The sequence below is a fragment of the Cygnus olor genome, chromosome 7, assembly GCF_009769625.2.
Source record: "Cygnus olor isolate bCygOlo1 chromosome 7, bCygOlo1.pri.v2, whole genome shotgun sequence".
NCBI lineage: Eukaryota > Metazoa > Chordata > Aves > Anseriformes > Anatidae > Cygnus > Cygnus olor.
The window spans coordinates 15379937-15393253 of NC_049175.1; the positions used below are offsets into that span (position 1 = coordinate 15379937).

The following is a 13317-nucleotide window of genomic DNA, read 5'->3' on the forward strand; positions in this document are numbered from 1 at the left end:
TCTGTTATTTCTGAGTCCTGAGTGAAAGACAAATTTTCATTTCTTAAATAATTTTGATGTGCTCCAGAAACTCCATAAACACAGCAGGCTGTCAAATTGCCAGAGAACTGAAACATTGTGGGTTTTTTTGTAGAATTTTCTGCTAAGAAATTTGCGCCCTGATTAAATTCGGGTATGAGCAAAAGTCTTAGATGTTTTGCAGACTGAATAGTTTCTTTTGCTTGTGTGCTGATTCCGCGGGTACGCATACAGCTGAGCAGTCCAGCTCAGGGGCATAAACCTACCGGGATGTTGTGGTGCTTTTGGGCCATTCGTGCATCTCTGCCAGGGACAGTGGAGAGCCGCTGAACCTGGCTGCTGTTGTACCCTGTAGAGCCTCGTAGAGTTCCCGTTGCTGCTGGGCTTTCATGTGGCTGGCTCCGTATCTCACGTTTTGAGGTGAATTAACCAATTTGTGTGGACCTTCACACTGGTTTTCAAAGAAGTTTCCAAGTGAGCCTTACATGTGCTTGTTCTTTGTGTCTTTCTCAGTAGCAGGCCTCATGTCAGGATCTCTTCCGTGCAGGGGCGCGTCTGGCGTGCTGGATCCTTGCAGCTGTGGGGAGAAAGCAGCACGGTGCCATGATGCCAGGCTGACCCCACAACGTAATCTTGTGCTCGGCGGGGGTCTTCTCTGCCTGGATTGGGCACGGGAGGCTCATCCTGCCTGGCAGCATGGTGCGTCAGCCCTGCTCGTGGGCACGGTGCTTACGGAGCGAGCTGCTGCATCCCAGCCTTCAGGCTTTGGTTTCCTGGTTTCCTGGTTTCTGCAGCGTTCTGGGAAGCAGAATGCTGCACAGTGAACCAACACCCCTGCGGTTTGGTTTTGTGGGGTTGGGTGTTTTTACTTTTGTCTTTCTCTTGCATCTAAAGATGGGGAAAAAAAAGTATATGAGTTTTCAGAATATTTAGAGCCACATTGTGTCCTCAGTGATAGTGAAAATCCTCTCATCCTTCATTTCACTCCATTTGTATTGCTGATGGGAATTCAGAAAGCAGGAGGAATGAAGATGCACTAGGAGGTGTTTCTGCTAATTGCGTTATGTCTGCAGAGCTAACTGGCATTGGAGCAGTAGGAAGGCACCATTGCTGCTTAAGTTCTGGTCCTAGTGCTCATGTACACCACTGTTGGGGGATGATAACTACTCTCATTGCATTAACGAGAGGAATTTTAGGCTGACTTTTGCTAATAAATACAGTGTAACTGCAAATGCTGTTGTTACTTAAAGGAAGCTTTTTAAAAATTGGTTTTCTGTCAAGTATTACGTGCAGGCAGCCACATTTAGTAGGGTTTTTCAGTATTACAAGTTCAAGTGAATGACTTTTAAAATAGCTTCACAGGGAACTGCCCTGTCTTTAAGTGCATTCTTTAATTGCTGCTTTTCAGTCTTCAGTGCATTTATTATATATTTCAACCAAGACACGAAATTTTTGTTTCAAATGAAGTCCTACTGACACTCCACCGTACTTTGTGATGTGTCTTGCAATGTCAGTTAAAGCCAGCTGCTGCAGCGTACCCATTCCTGATGGTCTGATAGCAGTATGGTATTTGTCCTTCACTTTTTCCAATTGCCAACAAACTCCAGCAGAAGCGATGCCAGGAATTTCTGAGAAAAGGGAGTGTTGTTACCAAGTTCTGCTGAAAGTGACCTTGCATTGTAACTGCCCAACCTTACAGACCATTTGTGTAGTGGGCAAAATAGTAGTTCTGTGCAAGGAAGCAAAAGGAAACTCCCCTGCAGTATCAGAAGGTGATTCTATACTAATGAGGGAGGTTAACGATTTACGTACTTGGTCTGTGTGAATCCACGTGCATTATAAAAGCTTTCTAAAGGCAGCTTGTATTGACGTAAGGCTTTGCTCAGAGATGAGCAGAGTTTGCCATAGCAGTAAGCAGCAGGAGTGCAACAGGCCACTGGTCAACTAGCAGTGTGTCAGCCAGTCTACTTCTTGCTATTTCTACAAAAATGGCTTTGCTCTGACAGTGTATATTCACTATGTACAGAGAGACTAAGGCCTGGGTCTGACAAACTTGGATTTTTCAAAATCTTAGAGACATGCCTCTATTTTAAGGGTATGCTAAATTGTCACATACAGAGCAGAGTAACGAGGTGGATAAATGTGAATCAGTGATCATGAAAAATCACGAGATGGCAATACTGCTTTGTATTGTAATACAAAGCTTATTACAAATTCAAATAATATATTTCAAATATATTTGTAATACCTAATAGTTCTGATGGAGTTATTAGACTTCCAGCTTCTCTTGTTTATTTCTGCATATTCCTTGTCCTTGTATTCAGTACCGACGATATTAGGTTTTATGCCCTTGTTTACAGAACTGTCTACAGGCAACCCTTCTGAGTCCCAGTTTGTAAACCTCCCCATGTTAGCCAGTCTGTGGGCAGAGGTAGTTTTCCTGTTTTCCCTGGGATGTGTTCTGCTCTTGCCTGACGGACTCATCTGATGTCACCATGTAAACCACTCTCTGTTCTCCATCGGGCTCCATCCGTTCTGGCCAGAGTTCGGCTCCCCACCACCCCTCCTGTCAGCCCCAGCCGGTCCTGATGGTTGTACCAGTTCTGCCTGGTGCCTGCAGGATTTGAACTGCATACAGCTGAGCTGTTGAGCGCTACATCTCTTTGTTGGATACACAGCGGTGCAGATGCATAGAAGCAGTCTGCTACAGGAGCTCAGCAAATTTTATGGGTCCCAATGGAGTAGGGGATCAGACAGGGAGGGAGGAAATAATAAATATATTTTTAACTGTGGTAAGGTACTGTTCTTTCTAAAGTTGTTTGTTAGAGCAGTAGTGAGTTATACTGATAACTTCCCTGTAGCTCCCCATGTCTGAGGCTCAGGTTGTGCCTGTGTCTGTGCAGAAACTCCTTAGGTGCTCAGTGATGTCCTTGCCCCATTGATTTGTTGCTTTTGCAGACACACTGAAGGCAATTCATCTGGGCACAAGCATGACTCTGCCTATTTTTTTGTTCAGAGGGACATTCTGCAAATGTCCATTGTAACTTTGCCTTTTTCGAATATTTTAGGAGTCAGACCACATTTTATGACTAATCCCATAAACGGTTCTTCATGGAAAGCTGCAGAAAAATTACTTTCAAAAGCACATACTAAGAAGTTTGTGGATGTTCAATAGTCAGAAAAAAAAAAAAGAAAAAGTTTGATTAATCATCAAGAATTATAACGTATAAATAAATAAAACTGTAAATGTCATCTTTTCTAACAGGTTCTATGTCCCCAGAATTGTATTGTTCTCTTGTATTGACATACTGTTATTCATATACGTATCTGCAGAGTGTAGAGTATAGAAAGGCAGCTTGTAATGAGTCCTTCTCTTTGGAAAAGGGATAGATTTGTTTTGGCTTATTGTCATTATGCCCTTGTTATCTCAGGCATAGCTGCCTCTAAATTCTATCAACCCATCTTTCTTTTGCTTGTATAACTTCTGCATTTTATTATATTTGTTCTGTGGTAAACCTGTCAGCCTGATATTCCAAGTTTCTTACAGCTATAAAACTTATTCATGCCCTCCGAAGTATCAGGTGCTATGTTAAAGGGCCAGATGAAATATCCCACAGAAAATGGTTGAAATTGTTGTTTCTGAGGGTGAAAATTTATTGTCTGCACCCTGTGTAATGCTGGAACTGAAGGATTATGAAATCATACAGCTTAATAAAAGGATGACAGTTTTTTTTTTTTTTTTTCTTGAAATATAGTTGGTGTTTCCCATGAGCCATTTAAAACTCAACTGATGTCGTAAATACAAAGATCCAGACTTAAGGACACTGTTTCTGATGACCGCTCCTAACACTGCTAAGGCTTTCCCAAGAGTTAAGCATTTAAGAGTCCATATTGGAGTGGAGGTTTCCAAAAAGCTCTAAGCCAGTGGTTTTTGTCTGTTAGTATCTCGTTCAGGCTGTCGGTCTCGATCAGCACAAATAAATCACTGCAGCTTTCTGGCGCCATCTCATTTTCAGGATTTTGGAACGCTATGTCCAGGATCAGATTCCAGGTGCGACAGTCGTGGTGGAATCCATTGGTGCACGGAGGTTTGGGGACGGGTACTCTGAAGAGGATTATACAAAGTCTGACCTCATGGTCTATGCGATCGACCCGCAAACAAATCGAGCTATAATGAGGAACGAACTTTTTAAGTGAGTATATTATTTGTCACTCTTCTTATACTTCTAAGGAAAGTTTTGAAGCCTGTGGGTCTGTCGCTGTTAGTTAGTGGTTCAACACAATGGGAACAGAAAAAATCTATTGAAGCAGCTGGTGTACAACACCTACATCTACACTACATGCAGCTTGGGAGTTTACTTCTTACTAGGTTCAGTCCATTCCCCTGAAGTGAATGGCCCCAGCATGCGTGGTGTAGACCTTGCCCCATGAGAGCTTGCGATACATTTGCTTCACTCTGGAGAGCAGCTTGCAGTTTAAATTCTCTGAAGGAATTTACTTTCTATGTACCAAAACTGCTTGGTGATCTCCAGGCAAGGGCTTTGGTGCTCCAGTTATTGACCTTCAGGCTTTCTGCAGTTTCTGTTGGGAGCGTATCTCCTTCATTCTTTTATTTGTAGAAACCAAAGGAGAAGAAAAGAGAGAAGGGAAGGGACAGGAAAAGAAAAGAGGTGGTGTGTACCTGGTCCAAAGCACAGCCATCAGGACATGACCAGGGTGTGCATCTACATGCAGGAAATCAGCAGTGCTCACAGGTCCCCAGTGGGCTGGGCAGACAGATCTGCATGCGGACATCCCATCAGCTGTTAGAGATGGGGAGACTCAGTAGACAGACCACCTACATACACAATTTGATGTTATTTTGTCTTTTCGATCTATTTCCAAAGTTGCAGTTAAGTTCCAGTGTTGCATAAAAAACAAGAGGCTTTTTACTGATGGGTTTGTGCTCACAGCATGTTGACTGTGGTGGGGCCAGCTCTTGTCCCTGTGGCAGGTTTGATAGGGTGCCCCCCTGCCCGGGGTTCTGCACCTTAGCAGAGCTCCCGGGGGACACCGTGCTGACATGCAGCTCTGTTCTCCGCCTGCTTGGAAAAAAAAACTTGGAGAAGCCAGAGGTTACATAGGTAAGGAAAACAAAATTAATATAATCTCTTTGCATTATTTTTTTTTTTCTGAGTTATCACTAGGGGCAAGTAGGTTTTGTTACAAAATCAGTATTTCAACCCATTCAACTGCCAGGGTATCAACACGGTCACAGAACCATCTTGTTAGGAACTGTATTTTTGTTTCAGCATTCTGCATATGTATCAAAACAGGGAAAATGGTAATCAAGTTCTTCCTCTAAAGCAGACACTATCTTTTGGTTTGTTTTTGCATGAGTTTCACCTATGCATTTGCTTTTTATCTCAGTGAAAACTAGACCAGACTGCTCAATGATGGCATAAAGCAGCATGTCAGTCAGCAGCCTGTTAAGTAAATGGCTGTGAGCCATCTCAGTGAACTATGATTGAAAAAGGGCTTGTTCTCCCGAGCTCTTAATTTAGTACAGATGAATTATAGCATACTAAATCTCTGCATATATTCAGAGTTTATAGGTTGGAAAAGATCACTGTGATCAGTCTGACCTGGTATAATAAAGATCACAGGAATTCCCAGAATTAATTCTGCTTTGAGCACGTCTTTCAGCAAAGGAACTGTTGGAGAAAATCCAATCAACTACAACCTTCATGGTGTTACTGCAGTGGTAATTATTTTTACTGTCAAAAAGTAGACTTTAAAAAAAAAAATTAAATACATTGTCATTGTGTTTTGCTATAACTCTGGGTGCTAGATTGAAGCACACAATTGGTGCTTTTAATTTTAATTTCTCGTTCCCCCCAAAGCCTAAGATTATGATCGCATCATCCTCTTAATTTTCTTTTTTCTTTTTTGGCAAGTTCTTTGTGCTCTGCGCTCTGAGAAATGTTTTAAGTTTTTTAATCACTTAGTCTCTCTGGACCCTCTCCAGTCTTGCAGCATCTCTCTCTGAACTAGCAGTATAAAAATCTGACGCAGTTTAGCAGAGGTAGTTTTCAAAGCAGTGGCAAATAAAGAGGCAAGATAGCCTCCTTCCTTCTGCTGACCATATTTTTTTGTTTGTAGGCATCTCCAGGGTCATAAAGTCTTTTTCAGTCTAAGCAATGCATTGGGAGTTTGTGTACACTTGTCTACTGCCAGTTCCCAGAATGGAGTGTCTTCATTTTTGGTAGCAATTTGTCCTACTTGTTATTTCTCCACTTCCACAGTTTGTAAATCCATTGAGGGCTGGGTTTTCTTCCAGTTTAGAGTATGGCTGAGGTGGGATCCCGTTAGAAATACTCAAGGTCAAAAAGACGTTATTCTGTGCTGCCCAGGTTCAAAAAACTTATGTGACCATGATGACAGTTGAAAATCCTCTGTCACCCTTTTGTTCCTTCCTCTCTTTGGAAAAAGCACTCTGCAACTCTAGTATTGGAATAAGAAAGTGAGCTAGTGTCTCTGCATGGAGGCAGTTCGTTCTTTCAGGTCCCTAAGAAAGATATTTTCCTGTTGCAGACTCTCTTCACGGACAGAAAATGCGTCCCTTTTATTTTGGTGCCCATTGAGAATGTAGGAGTGTCTTTGGGGATGTTTGTGTGTCCAGTGGAATACACAGAATAGAGTTAAGATAGGTTAAAGGCAAATTTTCCAGCTCGAATGGAACGTTATTCATTCCTCTGATTTGAAAATGTATGGGATATTATCAACTTAGAAGCAATCTCATTAGAATGCTCCATGTGCCTGCTGGTGGTTTTTTTTATCATTTTATTATTATTATTATTTTTTCTCTGCCCTCTCTTCAAAAGCTTTTAAATATGTAAATCAGCACAATCTTGGGGAATGCTTCCCTGGCTTTAGGGTAGAGATGAGTAAGGGTCAGCTTACTAAAAGTAAAGGAGAGAAATGAAACAAGAGTTTTATAGCATGATATCTGAAGTTAACAAATTTTCACTGGCAGCCTCAAGAGATTTGACTCAGCTCAAATCTAAAAATAAAACCCTTCTGTGACCATCTTTCCTGGAATTTAGATCCTTAGAGGGATTACAGGACACACGGCAGTGGTGGTGTCCTCATTGGGAAGGGATTGGCAAGAACCACAAACATCCTTCTGCCAGCCAGGAATCTGCTAAGGATCTTAGCAGAAAATAGATTAATTGGCAGAGGCTTCAATTAGGAGACTGGATATGATGGGAGAAAGGTTGCAAAGTCAGAGATGGGCCTCCAATTTTAAAAACTTAATTTAGTAATAAGGAAAGTAAGTGAAAGGAGGAGACAGAAGAACTGCAGCGTGCTCTGGTTGTGCTGGAGTAATGCCAATGTGCATGCACAGGACATGCCATGCTCACCACCAGGCTATTTTGAACAGGTCCTCATGTCCAGAAGGCCTCATGTCCAGAAGTCCCAAACATGTAGCCTAATCCCACATATTTGTATTCAGGCAAAATGGGTGGAAGACAAAAACGTGGTTTAGAAATCATCAGTAAAACAGCTGCCCTGCGTTCCTCATTGCCAGCCGGGGAAAATCTATGTCTCTCTCAAGAGATGCTGATTTTTCCCTGTCCTGTACTCTGTAAGACTGATATGCAGTGAGAGATTCATACTTCTCCTTAGGACTCTTACATCTGATTACCTGACATCTTTATTAACCAGGAACCTGTCTTGTTAGACCAAAAAATGTGTGAATAGTAACTGCTTTGATATTTCCTCCCTTTATGCCAAACTCCTATAAGGCTTTGAGGCCTCTTAGAAAATACTACAGACTGAAATGATCAGCCTCGTTTTTCTTAATCTTTTATATGAAAGAAGGTTCGATTTATTAGAGCATAAAAAAGTTGAATCTAGAAAATTTGTCCTGCATATATTAGGTGGAAAATGTCCACCATTAAAAATAAAATACTTTGCCCGTCTGAATCTTTTGCACAATGTATCATGTTTCATCATGGAGTAGGACGTGAACAGTTGAGTTACGAACCTTGTAAAACAGGGTTTGTCAAGAAAATGCTAACAGAATTTTTAAGAGAGACTTTTAAAATCTTGCAGAGATTTAATGCTGTCCTAGCTGAAATGACGTCTTTGGCCAGCTAAAAGGATGTGTAACGTGCAGCAGTGACACCTAGTGTACAACAAAAGAATTAGAGATCCATTTGTGCTCGGTTTATAATCTTGCAAACCATCATTGCGGGTCTTCAGGCAGAGAAAAGGGATTTTTGCTTAATTACCCAGAAAATGCTTTGTAGAAGAAATCGAGGAATCAGTTGTGAATATTAGTAGAGCACAGCAGTACAAAGGGAAACAGTTCTTCAAAATGCTTTGGGTTGGTTTTGTGAGACTGCAAGTCTGTGAGTAGTCACTGCTCCTCTTTGAAGCTGGTATCACAGAACTGGTACCCAGCATTTCGCCATTTGGGATGGTTGCTCTGCGTGTCAGGAGATCCAGCTGATAGATTACACACACAGATCAGAGTGTGTCCTCTCCGAAGTTAGAAAAAAGTGGGGATGAACAAATGCTATGAGAATTTATCAGTAAATGAATTTGTCTGAGAGGAAATCAATTCTAAGAAATGAACAGCCTTTAAGAAGTGGTCTTTTAGGAGTGTAATTTGTCTTGTGATCATCCAAATGAAATAAAAGCTATTTCAGACTTCTTTTAGACATCCGGAGTTAATATGCAGAAATTGTTTCAGAATATTTTTTTTTGTTGTGTTGGTCTTTTTTTTTTTTTTTTTTAAATCTGTGCTTTTCACAGCAATTTCTAGGAAAACCTGTGTACATGGACAGAGTGGGGATTTTGCTATAGCTTAGAGCCAGCAGGATCCTTGTCCATCCGAGTGGGTGCCTCCCACTGTGGTCTTTACGGCTAGAGTTCAAGGAGACTACTTGGCAGCTTGTGAAAGAGTCAGCCCTCACTTCCAAAGTGATCCAACAATTTTTCTTTTCCTTTGGAAATTACAGCCCTGGCCTAAACAACCCCAAAGGCAAATTTCTGCTTTTTTTTTTTTTTTTTGTCAAAGTCACATGGGAGAGTATTTTCAGTTATATGGGAAATAAGATAACTTGATTAGGATTACATTTAGCTGCTTCTCTTGAAACTGCCAATTATCAGATCACATACTGAACTTCTTCCACCACATTTGCTCTTTCAGGGACTGTTCTAGTCCTTTGCTTCGTAACTCTTCTTCAAAGTCCTCTCCTAGTGATGCACAAAATCTGAAGTTAAATGGAAGATAGACATCACTGTAGGTTACAAGCAGTGACAAGAGTTCCCAACTAGCTAATACCCCACTTTTGCCATAGGATTTAACTGTCTTAACTGTGTGTCTGGTAGGCCTACTTAATACCAGTATCTTTTTGATACCATATTGCTCCTGTAATTATTACCATTAGTCAAGATTGTTCTGGTATCTGGCAGTGTTCAGATAACCTGTGAAGTTTAAACGAAAACTTATTATTTGCAGTTAGTGCTTTTCCTTTTAGTAGAGGTGTGAAACGCCAGAAGAGGTAAACTTCATTTTATTTAAAAAAAAAGTCTTGAAGGAAACAAGATTATTTTCTAAAATTTTATTCTCCTCCACCTTGCAATTCTGTATCTTTCAGGAATGTTGCTACAGGTTCCACCTAAAAAAAAATCACTAATGGAGAGTTTGCTCTAAAATAGCTTGAAGCCAGTGAAAAAAAACAACATGCTGTGCCATCTTTTAAGAGATCAACAACTCAGATGTTCACTCCCACTTGAGATGAGTTCATCTTATCATTGTCCCTTGGTGTTTTCATGTTGCCATCCTTGAGAAGTCCTTAGGAAGGAGAGTTAGAAGTCTTATTCAAATAATTCAGTACATAGTATTACCACTAGGTTGTAAGAAAATAGCAGAGACATGGAGGCTAACTAGGCAGAGCAGATGCAGGAATAAGGTTCCAAATCGATGCAGCCATGTGAGGAGAGGATTATTAATCTTAGTAATTTTTCCAGATAAAAGTTTTCCATATCACCTTATTTTTAATATTGAGAGGAAGGTTAAAAAGGAACAAACTGGACGGATCACCAACCAAAAACATTACCCTAAGAAACTAAGGAAAGTCCTTTAAAAATTAGGTGCCTCTAGTTTAGCATCAAGTTCAACTTGCAGCCAGACCAGTCTTTAGGGGTGTGTGCAGGAGGGTTAGTTAATCCTCTGCACTGAAGGAGAAAGCACAAAGCGAACTGTTGGCCATGCTGTTCTCTATGGCATGGAGAACTTTTTGCCCCTAGAAATGAGAATAAGCTTCAGCTCACTGCCCCTTTTCAGTGTTTGAACTGTGTTCTGGCATTAAGTACGTTGGAGTTATCACTGACATGGGGATTATGGGGAATTACTGATATTCTTAAGCACATAAAGGAGAGGTATGTGCTTTATCAGAGCATAGTTATTAACCCAACTATGCAGTAATTCAAACACAGTTAATGAGGTTGGCTGTAATAGTTTTCTTTTGTGACACTGAAGGTTCCTTGATGGCAAACTGCTGGATATCAATAAAGAGTTCCAGCCGTACCTGGGACAGGGGGGACGCATCCTGGAGATCCGCACCCCGGACGTGGTAGCGAATGTCAAGAAGCAGGCACAAGCCGTAGGCTACACGGAAGGTGCACTCCTCGCTCTGGCTGTCATTATCATCCTCTGCTGTATGCCGGCTATTTTAATTGTTATGGTCAGCTACAGACAGTAAGTATTCTGACTCCTTTTTGTAACAGCAATGTTGTAGTAAGGATGCTACATTTCTTAGCTGAGCTGCTTTGAAAACTTTCCTTTATTGCCTGTCTACGTACAGGGAAATACTTGTAACATCCCTCCCATCACACTAGTTGGTTAAGGCTTAATGGGGACTTTGCATGGAAAGAGGAGGTGCACGGGAAGTGCATCTTGTTATTCTTTCTTAAGTTGAGTTGCAGTAACTGTTCTGAAAGTCATGCTGAAACAAGATCAAAAGCCAGACATCTGAAATGCAAGCGTAGATTAAAACTGAATTCCATGCCAAAAAAATAAATAAAAAATAAAGAAAATAGTGCTGGTTAAATAAGTGAATCAAAGATCAAATTGCGTAGCTCAGTCAAAATAAGAGGAGGACTCAACTGTTTTTTTGTTTAAATCCTAAAATATTCAGTTATATATTTTCTCTATCTGTGTGCTTCTTAATTGCAAATATTTAATGAAAATTTGATTTTGTGCCATGTTAGTGCTATTCAAGTCAGCATAACCAGAAAGAACCTGCTTGATATTTTCATTCACCTTTCATAGACTCAAGAGTTTTAAGTCATGGGGCTGGTACACTAATTAAAGGATCAACATCGCTAACTAGTTCCTATGAAATGGACTGTTTCAGGTCCACTAGAAATTCTTTAGCTTATTATGAAAGATTTCTAATTCCATATGCATGTTCAGAGCAAAAAATTATCAATCATTGCAAAACCAAAACCTAAATAACTCCGTGCATCTTCCCCAGTAACAAGCTGTATTCAACTTGTGCATACATCCGTCTGTATCTCCATGACCTTCTATCTCCATTTAAAAATCATTGAACTAGATAGAGTGAAATATGCCCTTATCGTGGGAAACCTTTGCTCTGTAGGACCAGGCAGGATGGGGTTCCCAGAGCCATGGTGGATTTTTTCATTTGTTTTTTTGATCGTTTGTTTGCTTTTTGAGAAATGCTTTGTTGTCTGCTCCCTTCATTACATCAAGGGCAGTGAAGTGGCAGCGCCTCTGCAGGCTCCCGCTGCAGTGTTGCAGCAGTCTGTGGGAGGAGAGGGCACAGACAAGCTGATGTGCATGTGTTGCCGTAGAGCACTTACAATTTGAATGCTGCAATAGGTGTAATATAATACAGCATTCCAGGTGGGATTTAAATGCTGCATTTTTGCTTTCTGCACTGCCATTTGGAGTTAGGAAAGTACTACGTTAGATGATTCTTTGATTCTGTGATATGTTATTCATCATTGGAAAAGCTTATCCTACACGGACAAAATAGTAGCCTGCCTGAAAGCACTCTCCATGGTGACATCAGAAAAGTAGGCAAGAACAGCCATTTTCTAATGGCTACTGCAGGTTCTTTGGACTGCGTTTACACCCCAATTTCTCCAAACAGTTTGGGTCAAAGCAGAAAATCTTTTACAGAAGTCTGGAAGTGCTTGACAAACTTCATACCAGTGGGATGGCAGCACATCTCAAAGCTGCTTTATGTCTATTGTTCACATGTAAAGTTAGCTGTTAGATTCCAGTAAAACACTACTGAACCAGCCCAACCTACCACTACTTGGTGGTTACTGTTTTTATTATCCAAGTGGCCTGGTTCCCTAAGAAAGGTAATAGCAATATTTCTCCTTGGTGCCTGTTAGATAATCAAAGGAGACTAACAGTCTTTTAAGGGCTTTAAGGAATCTGTCTAACTTCATCAAAAATCATATTTTAGTTGTCTAGAAGTACAACTTGGAGTTGGATTCAGAGCAGACCAATCTAAACTATACCTTTATGGAAAAGGTATCAGTGAAGAGGACCAAAGAAAATAAAAGGCATTTTACTGTTAATAAATAGCAACAGCATTGCAGCCTTTTCCTCCTCTTTGAAAGGAGCTTCAGTATTTTTCCTGATAACACTCTGACAAAGGAGGTACTCGAGTCTGCCTTTGTGTGTAGAGATTATAATATATAAATTATACATTGTTTTATATTATTTTTATCATTAAATAAATAATAAAATTAACTGTCATAATCACAGCACATATAATGGAAATTTTTAATATTTTCTCACTGTTAAAACTTTTCATGTGCAGTAGGTGCATTTTTCAGTGCTTTCCAGACCCATGATCAAGTTAACATTCAGAGGATTAATTTTACTTACTAAATTTTGTAAAAGTGCTACTTAAATTAAATGAGTTATCTTCTAAGTATAAAATAACCACTGTCAAAGTGCAGTTCAATGCCTACATTTATGGCTTTTGTAAACAAGCCAGAAACTCATTATTCCTTGCTATTATGTAGTGTCTTAGAAATACACTATTCAATGTAACCCCAGAAGCTAAGTATAAGTAATACACTATTAATCACAAAAAATGTCGTTTTCTTAATAGGAACTGAAAATAATGCTCTTTCACTACTGAAGACATTTTCTGTAGCATTCTCAAAACATTTTAAAGAGAGAAAGCAGTTATAAAAACACATCTCTAATAGTCTATTGGCTAACGAAATATGACAAGGTAGATCCTGGTTTTGTGT

The 13317-nt window shown here is 40.2% G+C and overlaps 1 protein-coding gene across 12 annotated transcripts in view; it reads left to right on the forward strand.

Annotated features, from left to right (window-relative positions):
• The window catches only part of PCDH15 (protocadherin related 15), a 738374-nt gene that overhangs the window by 699559 nt on the left and 25498 nt on the right, over positions 1-13317 (forward strand). For all 12 annotated transcript variants that reach the window (XM_040563492.1, XM_040563503.1, XM_040563491.1 and 9 more), the window contains 2 exons: positions 4035-4211; positions 10553-10771. In XM_040563492.1, coding sequence (XP_040419426.1) covers positions 4035-4211; positions 10553-10771 — 396 coding nt within the window. The remainder of the gene's footprint in view (positions 1-4034; positions 4212-10552; positions 10772-13317) is intronic.